Consider the following 23,008-nt stretch of genomic DNA (forward strand, 5'->3'; position numbering starts at 1 on the left):
CATAACGATTTACAATGTACTTACTTGACATTATTGAAAAGTTCACCTTTTAAAAGTAATGTGTAATGAAGGGCCCTATTTTAATGATCTGAGTGCATGGTCTGAAGCGCATGGCGCAGGTGCCCTTAGGGCGTGTCCGAATCCACTTTTGCTAGTTCATCAATGGAAAAAACGGTCAGCACGCCCGACACGATCTAAAACAGTTGTACCTAGTCTCTTAAAGGGATCCCCTGTTGTGGAGACTTGTATGGCTTAATATAACATAAATGATGTCTCTTACTGAATTATGTAGTAGAAAACCCATGAAAGATCTACGTTATTTTAAAAATCGATTTTATATTTGGACCATGGGCGGCGCCATTTTGTTTGCGTTCTAGGTTGATGACGTAGAGTGGTTGAACTCCTCAATCAGCTGGCATTACCCGTAGCTATTTTTACCACAACGCAACTCGAAAATTGTTTCAGAGTTAAACAAAACCAATGAATTCCTTTGTAATTATACTTAAAACACACTCAAACATACATGTGCACACAAACTCACCTACACAAGTCACAAACAGATCGGCGGGCGCGCACACGACAGGCTCTGTCTCAATCGAGATGTTGGGCTGCTCAGTCTCCACGACAGGGGCTGAATCTGAAATCGACCCTATACCCTTAAATAGGGCATTATTTGAAGGGACGGCCATTTGTAGTGTTGTCCGACACCATAGTGGACATGTTCGAGTGCAGTCATTCAGTCTCACGTTCCACCGCAATAACGAGTAAAGCCGATTTACAAACAGCTGTCCGACTTCACGCACCCAAACATACATGTGCACACAAACTCTCTCTCTCACACAGACTCTCACACACACCCCAACAGATCGGCGCGAACACACACACCCCAACAGATCGGCGCGAACACACACACACCCCAACAGATCGGCGCGAACACACACACACACACACGCACGCACTGCGCGCGCATACATAACCCTCAATCTATTCCCTGTGTTGATATCCTGTTCAACACATCCTGTTCCCTAGATAGACTGTTGATAGTAGATTAAATATAATGCCTAATGTGACCAGCAGAGGGAAACATCTAGGTAGGACGATGGGATAAAGTAACGTGAGGAAGAGAGGCAGGATGTTTTGGTGATGATGCATGCGATTGAGACAGAGCAGTCAGGTGTGTGTGTGTGCGCGCCCGCCGATCTGTTTGTGACTTGTGTAGGTGAGTTTGTGTGCACATGTATGTTTGAGTGTGTTTTAAGTACAATTACAAAGCAATTCATTTGTTTTGTTTAACTCTGAAACAATTTTCGAGTTGCGTTGTGGTAAAAATAGCAACGGGTAATGCCAGCTGATTGAGGAGTTCAACCACTCTACGTCATCAACATAGAACGCAAACAAAATGGCGCCGCCCATGGTCCAAATATAAAATTGATTTTTTAAATAACGTAGATCTTTCATGGGTTTTCTACCACATAATTCAGTAAGAGACATCATTTATGTTATATTAAGCCATACAAGTCTCAACACCATGGGATCCCTTTAATGAGTCACGGTTGTGTATTGCGTTCAATAAACCAATCAGGCTGACGGCTCCCATTCTGAATGAAAAACTGAACGCTTCTCCAGAGAGGAATCCCTAGATTCCTCTCATTCCTCAATAATGAACTGCTTACACAGGGAGCGTGCTTGGGACTATTTCCAGGTGCTGCGTAATATCATAGCGTCTGCGGCACCCATGGTACGGCAGCAAAGTTGCTTGATTATTATGCAGGAATGAGAGAATAGTTCTTAGCCATATCGGCCTAGAAAACCTGAACTTTTTACTTTCCGTCTGTTTTAGTACACGATATAAATACAGAAGAGTCAAGTTTTAAATAGGAAAAATATTGAAAGTTTTTGGTCATTTTGTGTGATGCTAACGGTCTAATCAGATTCAATGATCTATGCTAAGATATGCTAAAAGTGCTACCGCCAGATACAGAGATCAGCTGAATGGATTCAAAAATGAGGGAGTTGGAAAATGAGCCTGTTTTCAAAAAAAGTCGTTTCTTTTAGAAATATAGTCATGAAAGGGTAACACTTTATTTTAAGGTGTCATTTTACACTATAATCATACATTTAAGTACTGAGTAATATTAAGTACATGCACTTACTATAGAGTTAGGATTAGGGTTTGGTTTAGGATTAGTTGCATGTAATTATGCATAATTTATAGTTATTACTATAGTAATTGCATGTAACATATGTAACAATGACATTGTAAAATAAAGTTTTACCCATGAAAGTGTACTCACTTTAAGTGCACTTCATTTAATATTTCTTTCATATTTCATAAGTGCACTCCCAAAACAATCAAATACACTTCTTTTTCACAAGGGATAGCTTAGTCAGAAATTAAAATTCTGTCATAATTAATTCATCCTTTGTCACTCCAAACCTGCATAACTTGCTCTCTTAAGTTAAGTTCATGCATATTCAAATCAACAAAATTAGGGTGCCCAAATTATGACAGAATGTTTTGCTGAATTTTCCTTAAAAAGGTGCACCCAATCCATTTTTGTTTGTTTTGCTGGCTGATTCATCTAAAATGTGTGTTTATGAACTTGGTTCTTCATAAAATGTGTTAGTTACAGTCTCCCGTATCACCTCTGTGGAATTCACAACATGCATTGCAGTTTAGTTAAACAAACTTGTAACTCTTTTCACTAGTATTACAATTTTGATATTCCAAAACATAGTCCCTGTAACATCAAACATTAAAACATTTTTAAAGTAAAAGCAGGTGAGGTTATGAAATGGATTGTTAAATGTAAGTAAATAGAAGTAAATTTAAATGTTGGTTAGGGTTAAATATAATGAATACAATACAATATAGATTTGATATATATGTTGAAGATAATGTACTGTACAGTACTGTATATGATGAAGAAATGTTGCTAATGATTATGAATATTTGGCCAGTCTAGCCAAATAACCAAAGACCTAAACTTACCAACTGCATACTACATATCAGAACCTTCAGAACGAAGAAATACGAACAATTTGTTCCTGTGTGTGTGGGATAGGGTTACAAGTAAAAACTTTAAACCACCCTGACAAAAGACCTGCATGGGTCAACATTTTCAAACTATTTGATACATCACGTACACTCTGGTCCTCTTCGTTTGACGGTCACACTTGTCCTCTTCCCGGTTAAAAGTGACCGAAGTGAACGAAGCCTTAAAATGTAGCTCCCACCCCCACCCCCAGGAAACCAATGACATTTATTTTAATTCAATAATATTTTTGGATTATTATTTAGAATTTGGAGGGTATTTTGTGATAATATTCAATATTTATACAATTTTTATTAGCTATTTTTCCCCATTGAAAATATATATATATATATATATATATATATATATATATATATATATATATATATATATATATATATATATATATATATATATATATATTATTATTATATATTTTTAAATTAAAACAGTATTCCATGTTAAAATAGAGACAGGGCTTTCAAAATAAAACATTTTTGAAGGTAGTTATTGCCCTCTGGTGGCAGTAAATAAAGAAAAACGGATGTAATGCCCTGTTATGATATATGGTTCCTATATATCCTTTATAACTCATATAAAGTGGCTTATAAATTCTTTAGTGTTTTTAGACACAAATACTTATTTTCATTAAGTTGTGGATTTGGATTTATACTTACACATTCTCAAAGACTACTTTTTGTCAAGGTTTAGATTTTTTTTTATTTTACTTTTTTATGTTGATTTGAATATCAGTTTTTGCATTAATTTTACTACACTCAAACCTGAGCACAGAGGAGAACATTTTTAAAATATAACATCAAAATTCAATAAAAAATAAACAAAAATGAACAGGTATGTTTTATCACCGCATAATAGATCTGATTTTAACCTCTTATTTGAAACTTTTGGCTCAATTTTACCACATTAATAACAGCCATACCAGCTTATTTGTATGCGTATTATTGTGGTTTGTGTGTGTGTCTGTTAGTGTGTTTACATGTGTGTGTGTCTGAGTGTCTGTTCTGAACTCTTGATGTATTAGTGTAACCTCTTCCTTGTTTTTGTTTTGTTTTTTACTGCATTGTGGCTAAATTATTGATTTTGTTTCACACATTTGCAAAAATGTGCTCTGTGTTATAGTCGCACTATATATGTGTGTGTGTGTGTGTGTGTGTGTGTGTGTGTGTGTGTGTGTGTGTGTGTTGGGGTGGGTGGGCTAGGGTTGGTTGTGTCTGTTTTGCATTCTTGATATTTTAGAGTGTCACTCCTACATTGCTATGCACTTTTTTCTGGTTCTGGTTCATTGCTGATTTGCCATGAAAAACAAATAAATGTTACATTTATTTAAAATAAATGTTCTTATCAATCAGTGTGGACAGACACACTAGTAAATATTGATCAGCTGTGCTGGGAAATGTTATGATTCAAATATTGTTTTCAGGCATCACTGTGATATCCAGTGGTGAAGCCAGAGGGTTGCCCGGGGTGTCCCCTGACATCTGATTGGCCACCCCCGGGTTCCACCCTAAAATTAAATTAGCTGCTTTCATATCGCCTCCTGTTGAATGAAGCATTGATTTCGATGTGTGGAACATTTTTAAGGCATTAACGTAGATTATTAAAGTTAGTTGCAAATGATGATGATTAAGAATAAAAGGGGTGCACAAATGCAGCTTTTCAAAATCCTGCTGTGCCTCAGAGCACCACTCGCATAGTTTTCCATTAAATGACATAATTTATCTCAAATCCTTGGTAATGTATCTACATAATGACTTCACCCTAGGCTGCAAAAGTGTGTATAGACATTTTTCAACATTAAAATGTTTGTGTATTTAATAAAGTCTGTACTTATGGAGAGATCATTTCCTTCCTGTTCGCGAAGATTTTACAGCAAAACACATCGACGCTACGTTTTTCATTCTCGTAGTGAACTTTTGGCCTGTATGGTGAAAAGATTCAGTGTTTCAATGATTCAATGTTTGGCGCTTTGAACTTGAGAACGCATCTGGTGTGAGGCATATGTGATGCTTTATCCATAGCGTTCACACAGAGTGCACAACTACTCTTTTTACTCTTGAACAATACAAATAAAATGATGGCAAAATAGCTGTCTTGGCGAGTATCATAATAAACACAGTCAGTTATGTCTTAAAGGGGTCATGAATTGAGAAATCCACTTTCTCAAGATATCAACATTTGATATATAAAAGGTCATGATAATATAAGAATATCCTGTAAGTTTCAGAGCTAAAACCTTCCTTGTTAGTCAAAGAAAAGCTTTTTTTGACAGCTGGCTCAGCAAAGATTGATCTGTGAATGTTCATACCCGTGAAGTCAGAGAGTAGTGAAATGCCACCTTAACCGAAGAAGACAAACACCTTCTGTAGTCCTGCCCACTGATTCGTGCCTGGCATGTTAGTTAAATAACAGGCCTATGTGATCGAAAAAACTGGATCGAAATTCTAAGCAATAAAGCTTATGGCATGTTTAATCTTCCTTCGGATTCCAAAATGCATCTCAGCTCACGTCGGGAGCAAGACCCAGCTCAAGTCGAGAAGACGTGCATTTGTTTGCTTCATTTCAATCAAGAGAATGGATTTGCAGACAGAATGAGATTAAAAAACAATGCTGTGGCTTCTGGATCTGAAAGGAATGAAGCAACACAATTATGTGAAAAAAACGTTTTTTTTATATGTGATTGTATTGCACTGTTACGTTTGATATCTACCGATTATGTACATGCCTTACAAAACATAACTTCCACGCTGTCACAGGCTTTGTTTTTGAGGTTTCGTTGGTTCATTCTCCTGCGATTCATGATCAGACTCGAACATGTATGGGCCAGGGCTCACAATCTCAAATAGTGAAATGCTGTGTGTTATGCACGGTTCGCAGTTATATCCACCGATCGGGCCGGCCAAGTAATAAAAAATAACATTCCAATTAATTGCGGGTGGATGTGAGATGAATCAATTTGTTTGTTTGATAGAGACATTTTGCAGGCCCTGTGGGCGCATTATTCCGGTTGCTGTTTCTCAATATTGGACGTTTTTTAAACAATTCCTCACGTGTAATGACTGGGAAGCTAAAGCTCATTTTAATATGCAAAACTGTTATCCAATCGTAGCAATGGGTGTTTTTTTCCAAGTCTTCAATACGGCACACCCCCATAAAAACATTATTCATTATGATGTTCTTGAATGTAAAAACCACGCAAACGTCAAGTTGTACTTAGACAATAGTACAAAAAATAAAATAAAAGCCAGTTCATTAACCCTTTAATCGAATGTAAAACGTTCATAAAAAAATCAGATGTGTGTCAATATTTTGGATGCAATATATTCTATTCGGTCTTAAAGTGTCAGCAGCCTAAAATAACCTGCCTGCTTTCTAAACAAACCTCTGTAAATCACAGTTATGAAATATTTGCATTACTGAGCCCCAGAGAGAACTGTTGGTGAGATGAGTAATGAGATTTAGTTTAGTATGGATGTTTCAAAGGTATATTAAAAGAGTAAATGGGATGATGGATGTCAAAAGGTCACTCTAGCAAGATATGGCTGGTTTTAGTGCGGTTTGTCTGCGGGGATGGATTGTTTAGGTGAGGCAGCTCTACCCTGCTCAGATCTAGTTAAAGGTCTACAAAGCCTCTAAACTCTAAGCAGGGGGCTGAGTGCAAACAAACAGGGACAAAGTGCGAGAGGTTTGATCTCAACACATACGTGCTGCATTCACCATTGCAGGATGTATACCTCTGTATACAAGGGTTTGAGAGCCGTCTGGCCTGACGCATCTGCAACACAGCGCACATTCATTAGGCACGGAAACGGCAGAAAAAGAGACAAAAGGGCTTTTCACACTGGAACTTAACCCCAGTATGTTGTCATTATAGACACAGTTTTTAACCCTGGGTAAAGGAACGTTTCACACATTTAATTTAAAAGTGGGGTTAGCACGGCTTTTTACCATTGGCAGAGATTAGGGAGTCCCTACCTCCCCAGACCCACATTTTTTCTGAGCTATGAATACAAAAAAAGAAATAATTATAGAATATGTTTTTTCTTATCTTATTATTTTAGAGTAGAATGAATAAAGCTGTTTGTTGCTAGGATGACAAAAAGTTTTAACACTTATATTTTAAGGCTGATCTAAATGCTTGTAAATGTCAAAATGATCGAGATGGCCAATCAAATCAAAGAAGGTGGGTCTTACTGTCACTGTCAAAACACAACAAGATTTTGCGGAAAGATGTAAGTAGATAGCCTGACAAGCCAGACCCACATCAAGATATTTGGTCTGGAAACTCACCATTGACAGGGCTCAATCCGAGGGGCGGGATAAACGGTTGTCTTTCAAACTCCCTCTGAATGCGATAGGATAGCGCTACAACCAAACAGAGCAACGAAGGTGAAGCGGAGCTAGTTGATAGATTAAACTTTCGCTGTATCTGGTCGGCAAAACTCTGAACACATCTTCCCTTTTTAAGAATGACTCCAGTGCCGTTCTTTTATCAGAGAAAAGCTTAATGGGTTAGTTTACCCAAAAATGAAATTTATGTCATTAATGACTCACCCTAATGTCGTTCTACACCCGTAAGACCTCCCGTAAGACGTTCCATCTTCAGAACACAGTTTAAGATATTTTATATTTAGTCAGAGAGCGTATCCAAGTGTATGCACACTATACTGTCCATGTCCAGAAAGGTAATAAAAACATCATCAGTCCATCTGTGACATCAGTTAGTTAATTAGAATCTCTTGAAGCATCGAAAATACATTTTGGTCCAAAAATCACAAAAACTACGACTTTATTCAGCATTGTCTTCTCTTCCGCGTTTGTTTTCAAACCTCAAATAAAGATTTAAACTGTTATGAATTGATTCGTGATTGATTTATTAGCGTATTGATTCATGATTCGGATCGCCAATGTCACGTGATTTCAGCAGTTTGACACGCGATCCGAATCATGAATCAATACGCTAATAATCAATCACGAATCAATTCATAACAGTTTAAATCTTTATTTGAGGTTTGAAAACAAACGCGGAAGAGAAGACAATGCTGAATAAAGTCGTAGTTTTTGTTATTTTTGGACCAAAATTTATTTTCGATGCTTCAAGAGATTCTAATTAACTAACTGATGTCACATATGGACTACTTTGAGGATGTTTTTATTACCTTTCTGGACATGGACAGTATAGTGTAAATACACTTTCATACACTCTGACTAAATATAAAATATCTTAAACTGTTCCGAAGATGAAGGTCCAGAAGGTAATGAAAACATCATCAAAGTTGTCCATATGTGACATCAGTTGGTTAGCTAGACTCTTTTGAAGCGTCGACAATACATTTTGGCTCCAAAAATAACAAAAAATACGACTTTATTCAGCATTGTCTTCTCTTCCGCATTTGTTTTCAAACCTCAAATAAAAATTCAAACGGTTATGAACCAGCGTATTGATTCGTGATTCGTATTGCCAATGTCACGTGATTTCAGCAGTTTGCCAAGCGATCCTAATCATGATTCATGACCGTTTGAATCTTTATTTGAGGAACATGGTGGAGAAGACAATGCTGAATAAAGTCATATTTTTTGTTATTTTTGGACCAAAATGTATTGTCGACGCTTCAAAAGAGTCTTCGTGGACAGCAAGAGGACATACACTTACATTCAAAGGACAGAAAGCCCTCGGACTAAATCTAAAATATCTTAAACTGTGTTTCAAGGATGAAAAGAGGTCTTACGGGTGTGGAACAACATCGGGGTGAGTTATTAACTAAAGAAATTTAATTTTTGGGTGAACTAACCCTTTAACTCAAAGTCTTCCAGAGTCGCGGTCAAAGCTGATTCGAAAGACCGCCGTTCGCCAGCTTCTGAGTTTACTAGTAACACGCAAGCGCAAATCCGTCATTATGGTAATGAATGTATTCTGAATGTATTCTATTTGGTCTTAAAGCCCTGCCCACCGACTCTATACACGATGTGATTGGCCTGACCAGAGTTTGGTTTTTACAGCTCAGAAGTGTATTGAGAGTTGCTAGACGACAATCGCGGCAGATTAGATTTGCTGCCGCTAGGGTGATAGATTTCTAGACTAGTAAGTAGATGTATGTATTAGACAACTTTTTTAAGATTTTAAATTAATGCTACAAGAAACATTCATGTTTTCGACATATTAGACATACAAATAAGAGTGAATGTGTGTGCATGTTCAAGTGTTATTTGTTATTGCACAGTTTAAATCAATTACTACAATTAGACCTAGACCTTATTTTACCTTCCTCATTTATTCCTTAAAATTCCCTTTAATCCTTTAATTCTTTAATTCCTTTATTATTATTAATATTATTATTATTTATCAAGTAATAACCCCCCCACCCCACCCCACAACAGCCAGTGTTAACCCCACACTGTGGTACCAAAATTTTACATTGTGAAACGATGCAGTGTTTGAATTATGCGACTAGATGCTTAGCAACCGACAGCCAATTACATATATCCACGTGCTTTGGACAGCCACAAAAACACTGCAAGTTGTATAAACAGTGTCAGTGTTTGAGGGGAAAAATGTAAAATAGTGACTGGAACAAGAAAACTGGATTGAAGCGACCATTTAATTCTTACCTTTATAGTCTGAAAAGCCCAGATAAAACAAAACCAATGAAACATGGCAATATATAATATGAGGATGCACAATACTACAGCCTTTATATAAATGTATCCAATGCTGCATTCTTCCAATCAGTGACACTGACACAAATATGCAAATAAGGACATTAACCCAGGGTTTAAGAATATCCAGGATTGATTGTAAACCATGGGTAAATTATAAGCAATGTAAAACTTGAAGCAAGATAACCCAGGATTCAGTTTACCCATGGTTTACAATGTCTTTCAAGTGTGAAAAGCCCAAGAGAGACATACAGACAAAAAGAGGATATCGTAGAGTAGGCCCTCTGGTAAAACGTGGTAAACTCCGGTAACGTTTAAGATTGGAACTTTGGCTGTTCCATCAGCCAACCTTGAAGAGAAGCATGGTTGGGCTGGACATGGACAGTGTAGTGTAGGTGGCTACAAAACCTTTGAAAAAAGGCAAATAAGACCAGAAGCGCAGAAGTCCGCTGAGAACTCAAAATATGTCACTAAACAAAGTCAAATCTTACAGAGGCTGCTGAGCGTCCAGGACCCCGTTGGGCCACTATGGCCCCAGAGATAGCCTTGATCCAGCCGTGCATCTCCTCTGGGCTGTCCGACTGAGACAGAAAAATACAGACAGATTTATTGGTTTTATGTTAAAAGGTTTTGTAAAAATGATTTGAAAACAATCAATTAAAACATTTACTCACGCTTGAAATTATTTACATCAGTGTAAAACCTAAAAAGACTTATTCCTTGCAACAAAATTATATTTATAATTTTTTTTAGACAGGATTCAGGCCCCATCATATCACAGAAAAGGGATGTGTTAAAGGGATAGTTCAACCAAAAATGAAAATTATCCCATAATTTACCCACCCTCAAGCCATCCTAGGTGTATATTACATTCTTCTTTCAGATAAATAAAATCAGTTATATTAAACAAAAAATCATGTCCTGGCTCTTCCAAGCATTATAATTGGAATGAATTGATGCCCAAAAATTGATGGGTTTGTGTAAATTAAAAAAAAAAAAAAATCATATTTCAAAACATATTTCATGGAATTGTCACCGAATGGGGCCGGATCGCTTGAATTGTGGGCTCATTAGCTTATTATTCTTAATGAAAACCCCAACAACAAAACAGTACAATGACAAACTCGCTTAAATAGGCGCTTTTATATTTAGCTTCTTTGCTCTCGAGATGAGTGAAATCTGACTCCTGCTGCTGGTCTGTGCTGCGACTCTCGTTTGGCTCACACTGTATTGAACAGACACTTTAGTTTTTAATTGTATTGTCTGCTCTAAACTAAATCATTTTATTACTATACAAATGAAAACGACGGTGGGGGCGTTGCCGCGGTGGGTAAGTGATGTAACCGGTAGGCGTGGCTTGGGAGTGGCCTCGTAGAGCAGAAAAGCAAGTGCATTCTGGGAGTTGTTGTCATTCATTCACATGAGCCAAAAATACATTTTCTGGCTTTTCTCAGTCCAGAAGGCACCAACTTCTAGAATAATTTCGCATTTCTACTAGATAAATTATCTAATTAAACTACACATTCATCTTTCCAGCAGTGAAGTATCCCTTTAAGTTCTTCCCTTTTCACTCAGTTTAGATGTGTTGTCATCTGCCTTGAGATTGTTTGTGATGAAACTACATTTTGAACTTGATTAATCTTTATTAGTCTTCCTGCCTGCACGTACCCGTGACAGTTGTTTTCTCTATCCTGAGTACTTAGTGGATTCTGGATTGTGTTTAACAAATAAAAGTTCCACCATTAGTTCCACAAGCAGAGACATATATAGAAATTGTATAGTGATAGAAATATATGAATGATACATTTATAACCCTTTTCTTTGGCCAGATTGTTGTGATTGTTTCAGTTACTGAATTTGAATAAATACTTAAATATTTAAAGGTGTTATCTGTAATCTTACAGTGCAAAATGATAACTTACAAAGTATTAAATGCATCACAGTTATTTAATGAACAAATCACAAAGCCCTAAATCAGACAAGTAATCGCGGGTCGGTCGCCCAAGCAGGATTTTACCACCTCCACCTCATTTTGAGCCAGGAAAAAACCCTGAGCAATTGTTTTTTTTTACCTGCCACTGAAACGTTATTGTAATATGCATTTAGTTCACCAAATCAATGCATAATTATATAAAACCCACTGGAGAATTAACATGAATGTGACATTCCTACCTGAATGTAGAAAGTTCTTGAGGTAGTAACCAGTTCAAAAAGATTATCCCTCATCATCAAGTCACTAAAAATATGAATCAACATCAGACATAATTATGGGTACAATTTTCAACCGTTGAAACATTGCATGCAGTACAGCTGCATGATGAGAAAGCTGTCATTGTTTTTAATAATGTTTGCTTGTACAGTATTATGAAGGGTCTGCCCAAGTCCCAAAGCACGGAACTTTTAGACATTTTGAACTTTGTCACATGTCAACATTAAGATAAACTTGGCTGCCTGGATATAAATAAAAATATAACAAATGCCATGTTTGCCTGAGCTACCCTGACAGCACACATATATCACCATGACATTTGCTCAGAGGGTGTTTTCAACCAGAAGATGCAATTTTTAAAATGTTTTCTCATCTGTAAGATAATGTTAACATCACTAATGTTTCCTAAGAACAAACAAAACAAAAGCACAAATCAAGTAGTACTGACCTTTGTTTACACTCCTGCACCTTATTTACTTCTTTCAGAGGAACAACTCGTAATGGTTCTCGGTCCTAAAAACAGAGATTAATTCAGCGAATTAATATTGTCTTCATGTGAATGACTGTATAAGTACTGAGCAAACATTCCAGCCGCGCTGAGTGCGTGCCGAGAGGAAGTAAAGGCCTGAGCAGGATGCTGCAGCGAGCGTAGGCCTGTGATTATCAGCCCTGAAATAGCCTTTATTGACATCTACTGTATGATTTAGCTTTTGACCAAGCCTCTTCATGCCTACAATTTGTCTGCCCTCACACACACACACACAAGTTTGTTTTTCTGAAATGTGGAGACATTCCATAGGCGTAATGTTTTTATACTTTACAAACCGTATTTTCTGTCCCCCTACACTACCACTACTCCTAAACCTACCCATCACAGGAAACATTCTGCATTTTTACTTTCTCAAAAAAAAAAACTCATCCTGTATGATTTGTAAGCATTTTGAAAAATTGAGATATTGGTAATGTCCTCATATTTCACCCTCTCCTTGTGATAACTATTTCATTATGTCATTATGTCATTATATACATTTGTGTCCTGATATTTCACAAAAAACAAACACACACAATCTTTCTGGGGACTCACCATAGACGTAATGGTTTTTATACTGTATAAACCATATATTCTGTCTCCATACACTGCCCCTACCCCTAAACCTACCCATCAGAGGAAACTTTCTGCATTTTTACATTTTCAAAATAACTCATTATGTATGATTTATAAGATTTTGTACACATGGGGACCTCAATTTAGGTCCCCACAGTGACAAGAGTCCCCATGAGTCTGTGTGCATTCAGGCTGAAGTCCCCACCAGGCTAGAAAAACACGCACACGTACACGCACACTGTTACCAAAAACATCACTTAGTATGATTTACAAGCTCTTTTCCTCAAGGGGACCAAAAAATTTCCCCACAAGGACAAGGATTGTGGGGAAATTTTGTCCCCATAAATGTAAGGTTTACCAGTTTATTAGTAATATAAATAAAACGGGTGCAATTTCTGTTAAGTATGACTGACAAATATATCACATTAAGCTTATTAGTTTGCAATTCAACTACTTAAATCTACAATTTTAGGCTTACATATTTTTGGTCCAACTTTATATTAGGTCCTTAACTAGTATGTACTAACATTTAATAATTAAATTTAAAAAAAATAATTAATAATTTGTATACATCTGTTGTCTACATTATACATCTATAATTACACTGTTGACCCTTCCCTTCTCCCTTAACCCACCCTTAAACCTAACCATACCACCAAACCTGTCCCTAACATTGCTCATCTCTCACCACAGTAAAAGCAAAGTGTTTGCTGAGTGTGCAATACCTTTTTTTTTTTTTTCACTGTCAGAGGCAGAAGATCTGTCTCTGCTATTTTTAACTTCATGGGAATAAAAATAATTAGGCTACTATAAATCTGTGGGAAATAATATTTGTCAAAAAACTTTCAACAGGAAGTTGTGTGTTTGAACAGTGTTGGACCGACTCTCCATTGTTCTGCCCCCTCAGTCAAAACAATTTATAACCGTTTACCAGGATTTTAAACCACTACAGCCAAACAGTGAGCCAATGATGGTTCCCTCATCAGACAAGACATGGCAGTCCCTTTATTTGAGAGGAACTGTACGTCACATGCCAAACAAATGTCCACCCATCCGTACTCCCCAACCCTTTACCCAAGGTAAGTAATTCACAATTTTAAAAAGCAGGGCTTCATAACCCAGAGTTGAAATTGGAGTCAACCTTACAAAATTACTAGTGGCCTTGACCTGTTTGATACACATGACATATATTACTTATAGCATAAAAGCCTATTTATATAGTTGTGCCTATTTATAGTTAGTTTTATTTGCATGTTTTTTTCCCCTCTAATTAATGTTGCGTTTTTAAACTACCTCTGAACACAATTGGATAGAGCTACAACCCACCAGAGCAACGAAGGTAAAGAAAGCGAGTTAAACTTTTGTCGTATCCGGTCGGCAAAACTCCGAACACATCTTCCCTTTTTAAGAATGAATTCAGTGCTGTTCTTTGTGATTCGAAAGACCGCCGTTCACCAGCTTCTGTGTTTACTAGAAGCACGCAAGCGCAACTCTGCCGCCATTATGTTAAGCCCCGCCCAATGACTCAATACACGATGTGATTGGCCTGACCAGAGTTTGGTGTTTACAGCTCAGAAGTGTATTGAGAGTTGCTAGACGACACTCGCGGAAGATTTGATTTGCTGCTGCTAGGGTGCGTCTACATTTCTAGGCTAGTAGAACACTAAATCTGCATTTAGATTTAGCTACTATTGAGGTGGAATGGTTCAAATGAAGGTATGTATATGCTCTTATAAGTACTTAAGTACTTGAACTGATTAATTCATATTTTCCTGTCATTGATTCTGATTGGTGAATAGCTGATAAAACATGGCTATGACCGCTTATACCATGGTCTGTTTAAATACTCGATTCTGATTGGCTGGAAGGTGTGCAGTAAAACCGTTTAATGCACAGGTAGTTCCAGTCAGTTTGATTACAGTTCGAAATTAATCCGCCACTATTAACGCTGGTAACCATGGTAACACAGTTACGCTTCCAAACAGAGTGACAGTGGCAGTCATAGATATGTATACGTATAACGTTACATATCTATGGCAACATTAAGTGACATGAGACATGACGTGACACACAGAAGCCAATGACCATGGTATAAGCGGGATAATCCACGGCTAGCCATGCATTAAATGATTTTAATGCACGACCTAGAGGCAACCACTCCGCTTCGCGTCGGGCAGTTCTTCGCCTCTACGCAGTGCATTAAAATCCTTTAATGCATGGCTAGCTGTGGATTATCCCTTACGCCGCATTCACACGGGGCGTAGGCGTTAACGCTTGACGGAGGGCGTGGCTGAAGCTGGGTGCTGACGCGATCGTCATAGTGACAACAGCCAATCACATTAACTTGCCGCTTGGACCAAAACACAACACAAAAAAGCGCCTTTTTATGACAGCTAGTCTGTGAGACGAAATGGATGCCGATTTGGTTGTATGTGCGAGTGCGATTGCCCGTGTAGTTGTGCACGAAGCTGTTAAGTACATTAAATCCTGAAAAAGCGCAGACAGCGGGAAGAATATCACGTAGTGGTCCGGGAGCTGCGTCTGGATTTTTAACGGTCTATGGTGTGGATGGTTCACGGAGCAGTAATGAACGCAATTGGCTAGCGTCTGCTGTAGGATATTTGCATACGGCGATCTGATTGAATGACGCCTGCGCTGGCGCTTGAAAAGTTGAGAATTCTTCAACTTCTGCCGCTTGCAACGCGAGTGAAGCGCCGCGACGGAACCCACAATTCAGTTCGGCAACGGATGATGTCACCCATTCAAAGTAAATGGAAAGCGTTAACGCCTTCGCCCCGTGTGAATGCAGCGTTACTTCATCAACGGTTCTGTGTATCACTGCACAACACCCTTAGCAACCACTCTTAGCAACATAAACATATATTTGTTCTCAATTGATATTGTTCATTTAAGCTTGTATTATGTAGATTATATTACTGTATTATGTATTGTGAAAGAGAGATTGAGTGACTGAGTGTATTATATGCATTCAGATTTCACATTTTCCTTCAGGTCAGTCCTATGGTAATTATAAAAAATCAGTTTGAATGTCCGCTGCGATATCTTGTCTTTTAACAATGTCTGTTAATGGGTTTCCTCGTGTCCTGACACTAGCCGCGTTTCCATTACCCTTCAAATTGCGCAAATTGAAATTGCGAATTGAAAATACGCCCAATGGAAACGCGGCAATTTAGCAAAAACTCCCATATATCGCAAAAAAGTTTTTACACTCTCATGAGGTGGTTTTTCAGGCAATTCGAAAAAGGACATTTTCGCAAAACTGCAATGGAAACGTTTTTTTCACATTTACATGTCACCTGTTGCGGTGACGCATTGCTGCAACATATTTTCATATTACGATTCTTGCGCATGCTGCTCACTTTTCATAACCAACATATAAATTAAAATAATAATATTACAGGCTAATGTTTATGCCTAAACGTAGCCTATTTAGTTTCGTAGTTAGGCTATGTTTTCTTTAACCCACGGCCGATAAAAGCGCCGACGGTCTCATTTTTTCCTTCTTCCTTTAAGAGAGATGAAACAATTTACAATACTCTTGTCATTTTTAGCTATACAGATGAGTTCAAGACATAATTATAAACTATAAACTGTCTATTTTTAATTATTAATTATTTTGCATGCACTCACTCCAAACGCTGTCTCCATTTCAAAAAAATTATTTTGTTTATTAAAAGCCAATTTTTTCTTTTCCAAAGCATTTCTGAATTCAGTTCAAATGCCAATCAAACGAAATATCTAGCCAAAATAACGAAATTGGTAAAAATAAAAAAACATTTGAGTTAACATGGAAATTCAAACATTTCGCTCTACTCTATATGCGTCAACCTGCCGCGCGTAAAAGTCGATCATTCTTTACAGATGACGGGTTCGGTTTGGAGAGAAGACGAGACGGAGTTCTTTATTAAACTCATAAAAGACAATATAGGATTACAGTAATACTGGATTCTAAACACAGAAATTCTACATTATCATGAAGACCTTGAAGCAGATCTGACACACACACACACACACACACACACACACACACACACACACACACACACACACACACACACACACACACACACACACACACACACACACACACACACACACACACACACCTCATATCCGTGCCGCTTAAGTAAACTAAGGGGCTTTCCTTGCCAATAATTCTTGGATAACACATATGTCTCCTTCCAATAAAAATAATGGCTAGTGTGATGGATGGGATATACAAACCTACCAAGTGCCATCATTTTGGACTGACCTATCGCGAGAGGAAAGTAATATGTTTTAGTCGCATAACTGCAGCTATGGAAACGCTGTCATTTCGCAACAGTTTTTTAGCGACATTTAAGAATTATCGCAAAAGTTTTTCGCAACTCTGTAATGGAAACGCAGCTACTGACAGCGGTAGTCAAAGCATTTGTCAGTTATGTCTAGTTCTGTGTTCACAATAAGTTTCACGCCCTTCAATATAAAAAATCCTCACTACTGACTGACTCACACATAAAGACAGTGTTTGCCACCATTTAATGGCATAATAATGAACCTTCTGTTGCTGTTCGTGGTTGGGACTATTTTTGTTCCAGCGGAAGGAAGGCTTTTAGTGATTTTACTTCATGAAAGTTGTTTTACTTCATGAAAGTACTTCATTGATACATATTTTTTGGCTTTAATATTTGTATTGTCTGGTAACTTGGTCTGCGTTGTGCCTAACAACACCATTCAGCCGTGACTTATTCACAATACAGCACAGCCTTGTACATTATTGCTTACATATAAAATGCGTCAAAATATTTGAAGTAAAACTGAATTCTTTTTGTTTCTAAATATAGTTATAAGCTGCCCAAATTCTGAGGAAATTTAAAAGGGAAATGTGCTTCCTGTGAAGTCCTAAAGCAATCGGCAATAATGCAGACATGTTTAGACACTGACTGACTGTTAACACAGCGAGAGGAATTCATAACACTGTGAACGAGTTCAAACAACCACCCAAGTACATGCGTGCACACGCGTGCACGCACGCACACACACACACACACACACACACACACACACACACACACACACACACACACACACACACACACACACACAATAGCCTCCACTAGACTTTCACTCCCACATGAGTCACTGGTCTAATTCTGGGGACACATGAAATATGCTTCATTGCTGAAATGTGATTGGACACAGGATCAGAGGGCATTAACAAAACACAGGCCGGACTTTCACTTATCAGATGGGAGCTTACAGACGGGCTCACGGACGCACAGGTGCAAAACACAATGAAAACAAAGAGTCAAACAGGTCAATGGGTTCTAGCAGCATTCAAGGACGCAGAGCTCTGGAGACATGAAGGAGGAGGTAGATAGAGAGAGACTGACCATTTCTGATTTAAAGTAGCTGAATGCATTGTCATCCAACATGAAGTATCTCCTCTTCCAGTTTTTCATCTACAGAAAGACAAAAAGACAACTCAGTTATAAAAACTATAAACAGAAGTTAAAGGCACATAAGCAGTATGATTATACATTTGACACACTACAGATGTTTATTTAGGAAACAGCAGAAAGGTTGTTAAAGGCGCGCAATTGCGTGTTATAAAGTCATGATTAAGTGATATGAAGGTGCAACTGCGTGTTATAAAGGCTTTACAAAGTTAAAGGCACTTCATCATTTCACTTTTTACTTACCACGGCTCCCTGTTTGACACAATACCCGGCTTTTATAACCGACTGGTCTTGGTTACTCCTGCTCAGGTAATACGGCAGCGCACCTTGAGGTTTCCTCAGCCCACTCCTGTCTGCACCATTCTGACCTTCACCCTTTTCCTGAGAGTCAGTGCAAAGCAACATATAAAAAAATCCATATTTTTTATTCAAATGTGTTACATTAGCTTCATCAGTACTGATACAGCACTAAAAAAAAAACTAAAAAAAATATATATAAATAAATACATTAGGTATATAGTAGTAAGTGTATATATTCATAAGTATAATAATTCATTTTCATGTTGCATATCAAATTATTCACCTTGATAATCAAAGTATTAGTGCTATTTTTAAGTTTTTATTTATATTTTGAATTAGATTTTATTTTAATATTTTTAGTTTTCATGTAAAAGTTTTTTGTTATTTTTTATGTGCTTTTGTCAATTTAATGTGTTTTAATTTATTTTAAATTTTTAGTTTTAGTTTATATTTATCCAGTTTATAATTTTAGTGCTTCAACTTTATTTTATTGTATTTCAATTAAAGCTACACTGTGTGATATTTTCCCCCATCTAGCGGTGTAAAGGTATATGACCATCCAGTGAATAATAGTTTCTGTTCCTCTCAATTCCAATTTCGTTTTAACTCCTACGGTGGCCGATTTAGTCCAAGATTAACATGGCAATCCCCCTCTTCACTTTCAACACGGTGCCGTTGAGTGTTAAAACGCGAAAGGCGAAGCTTGAATTTACAGGTATGTCCCTCTTTGGCTACTGTACTTTCAAAATGGAGGGACAAAATGGCAACCGGCATTCAAACCCCTCACCCGTATGTGTTTTCAATGGCATATTATAAACTTACGAGAATGCTTTATTACTTGAAAGAAGTAAATATACATTAATGAGCACATATATTTTTGTGTTATATAATTTATGTTTTTTTCGCTAAGAATAAACAAAAAAAGTTACACAGTGTAGCTTTAACAGAAAAGTTTTATTTGTTTTAGTTGACAATAAGTCAAGTCACGTCAACTTTATTTATATACGTAGTGCTTTTACAATGACGATTGTTTTAAAGCAGCTTCACAGTGTTAAACAGGAAAATATTGCAACAAAATTTGATTGGGCTGTACAGTTGTTCTGGAGAAAACAGTGATGTTATCAGCTCATTTTAATTTATCATATAGTGACAATGTGGGCAGATGATATAGTTGATATAGTTAATTTAGTAATTCATTTTATTTGGATATTTAGTTGAAAACATAGATCGAAATTGTAGTATCCCCAACTGAACAAACCAAAGGCGACAGTGGCAAGGAAACAAAACTCCATCAGGGCATGATGGAGAAAAATAAACCTTGGGAGACACCAGACTCAGTCGGGGCACCAGTTCTCCTCTGGCCTATTAACAAACAGTTTATGATTATTATTCTGGCAACCTTAAAGGTCGGAAATCATATTAGATCGGAATATTAAAAATGTCTGGGTATCACGCAAGATACGGGTTTATTAAGGATGACGTGTCGATTTCACACAAGAATATGAATATTTGAAGGATCAGAGTCATCACGCCAGAGACGGGTTTATTTAGGATGACGTGTCGAGTAAACAATTATTGAATAGAAATATTTAAAAGAGATCGGAGTCATCACGCCGGAGACGGGTTTATTGAGGATGACGTGCCGGTAAGGCAATAATAACCCTGGTATAAACTATGTGATATATGTCAAGATGACTCATGGGGTTAAAGGCTGCTGTGTGTGACCTGTGTGGTGGTGATGATGGGCACTCCAGCGATGATCTCGGTCTTGTAGGACACTTGTTTCGTGACACCCGGCGTGTCCACACACGCTTCTGCTGTATTATGAGCCACCTGCTCGCCTGACTTTGGCACCTGGAGAAGAACAGAGGAAACACAAACAGTATAAATTGACAGTCAATTTATAATGTTACAAAAAAAGCTATTTAAAAATAAATGCTGTTCTTTTGAACTTTCTATTCATATAATCCTGAAATGTATCAAGGTTTCCATGAAAATATTAAGTAACACAACTGCTGTCAACTGATAATATTACGTTTCTTGAGCACCAAATAAGCATATTAGAATGATTTGTGAATGATTTGTTTGAAGACTTTTAAGACAATTCAGTTTTGCCATCACAAGTATAAATTACACTTTAAAATATTAAACTAGAATTTAAAATAACAACAGTAACAATATTAGTGTTCTACTGTATTTTTGTGTGTTATTGTATACTGTGCCTTAGTGAGCATAATATATCCCAATTTGTTATTCGGGTGTTCTGGAATAACAGTATTTAGCAAAGTTTGTAATGCTTTTTTATGTTATTGGAATAAAAATACTGAAATTTAGCCTAGAAAAAAAAACTAGATTTTTTCCTCTCAGTTAAATGATTAATTTGTCCTGGTCCAGCAGATTCAGTGATAAACCGCCTGCTAGTAAACATCGACTGACATTAAAGCAGCATCTGTGGGGATGGCAGTTAATCATTCACTGCCTTTAGGCTAAAAGCACTTCAACTGATCAATACACCATCACTACACGCGCTGACTCTGACCCAAAACAAACTGTCAGTGGTAATCATTTTAACATCTTAGCATTCAGTGGTGAAAAGATGCATCATAACACTGCCATTAACATTCAAAACAATGGTATTAACAGCATAGAAATTATGATTTGACAGTGTTCACTTTGAACATTCTGATTATGTATGCAGCATAAATATCCTAACGTGTTTGCAATACAATGATTAAGCTGTATGTATAACGAAAAAACATTTACAAGTCTAGACATCATATCCGGGAAAAGTCAGTAAATTTGAGTAAAATCACAGGCTTTGCTTATCCCGTGCGAAAGTGTGTCACATGCCTGTCCTGTCGTGTGTGCACTTGTGGGTTTGTTATGTTGAGCATGTGCTCGTGTCCCTGTCAGTTCCCTCCCCCTTGTTATCTGATTATTGGTTAATTTGCCCCACCTGTTCTCCCTCATTATCTGCCTTGTTTGTTCCCTTTATAATCTCCCTGTGTTTGTCAGTCTGTGTTGATCCTTGTGTAATGTCTGCGTCTCCCGTTCCCCCAGTGACTTCTGTTGGTATGTTTTGAGTTTTAGTTTATGTTCTATAATGTGTTTTGCCCCCTCGTGGGTGTTTGTTTGGTATTTGTTTTATTTGTTATAAATATATATCCTTTTCTGCACTTGAGTCCTCGCACCATTTCCTTTGTCTGTAACGTGACAGACAAAGGAAATGGTGCGAGGACTCAAGTGCAGAAAAGGATATATATTTATAACAAATAAAACAAATACCAAACAAACACCCACGAGGGGGCAAAACACATTATAGAACATAAACTAAAACTCAAAACATACCAACAGAAGTCACTGGGGGAACGGGAGACGCAGACATTACACAAGGATCCAACACAGACTGACAAACACAGGGAGATTATAAAGGGAACAAACAAGGCAGATAATGAGGGAGAACAGGTGGGGCAAATTAACCAATAATCAGATAACAAGGGGGAGGGAACTGACAGGGACACGAGCACATGCTCAACATAACAAACCCACAAGTGCACACACGACAGGACAGGCATGTGACAAAGTGCCACGCAAGACTCAGATGTGGGGGAGTAATTTTGTTTAAATCACAGAGGTCCCATAATAATCCTGTGCGAATAGTACTATAGGAATTAATTTGAAACTTTGAAAAATTTTGCTCCACACCGCTCTGTTAACAACTGCCCTGAGCCGAGCGCTCTGAGTGCGATCCCACCCCCCATGGACTGGTTGAAAACATGCAGAAATAGCTCCCTCTACTGGCTGTAGTCTTTAGCCTCTGGCCAAAATATCTGGCAAAATGACGATATTTGCATTATCGGAGGATTTTTCCAGAAATAAAATACATAAATCTCTCATCTAAGATGGATATTGGGGGAAACACGATCATTCAAATATACCGAGTTTCTAATGAGTATATATACTCATATTTTCTGAGTATATATACCGAGTTTCTAATGATACAAAGCCAAATGCTAAATTGCTGAAGTAACCCTTTAACGCATGCGATTAATTTAAAGTCCTTAATGCGTTAAAATAATTTACACAATTAACGCAAATAATTTACAGAAGTACGTAAAGCTGCGTCATTAACATAATTTTCGCCACACAGTCAAATGATGTTAAAAGAAAATTCTAACTCTTTAACCCGATTCTGCTTCTCTTTTTGTGATCAGGCCATTTTAAG

The 23,008-nt window shown here is 37.4% G+C and overlaps 1 protein-coding gene across 6 annotated transcripts in view; it reads right to left on the reverse strand.

Annotated features, from left to right (window-relative positions):
- Nucleotides 1-23,008, reverse strand: part of plekha1b (pleckstrin homology domain containing, family A (phosphoinositide binding specific) member 1b) — a 99,103-nt gene that overhangs the window by 3,840 nt on the left and 72,255 nt on the right. For 3 of the 6 annotated variants that reach the window (XM_067429123.1, XM_067429122.1, XM_067429127.1), the window contains exons 6-11: nt 20,509-20,637; nt 18,727-18,864; nt 18,418-18,486; nt 12,368-12,432; nt 11,883-11,946; nt 10,202-10,291 (exon numbers count right to left, since the gene is read on the reverse strand). In XM_067429123.1, the coding sequence (XP_067285224.1) occupies nt 10,202-10,291; nt 11,883-11,946; nt 12,368-12,432; nt 18,418-18,486; nt 18,727-18,864; nt 20,509-20,637 (555 nt within the window). Of the gene's footprint in view, nt 1-6,757; nt 6,829-10,201; nt 10,292-11,882; nt 11,947-12,367; nt 12,433-18,417; nt 18,487-18,726; nt 18,865-20,508; nt 20,638-23,008 lie in introns of all 6 variants that reach the window. The other 3 variants (XM_067429124.1, XM_067429125.1, XM_067429126.1) reach the window with 2 other exon arrangements.

This window comes from Pseudorasbora parva, chromosome 21 (genome assembly GCF_024679245.1).
Source record: "Pseudorasbora parva isolate DD20220531a chromosome 21, ASM2467924v1, whole genome shotgun sequence".
In the NCBI taxonomy this organism is placed as follows: domain Eukaryota; kingdom Metazoa; phylum Chordata; class Actinopteri; order Cypriniformes; family Gobionidae; genus Pseudorasbora; species Pseudorasbora parva.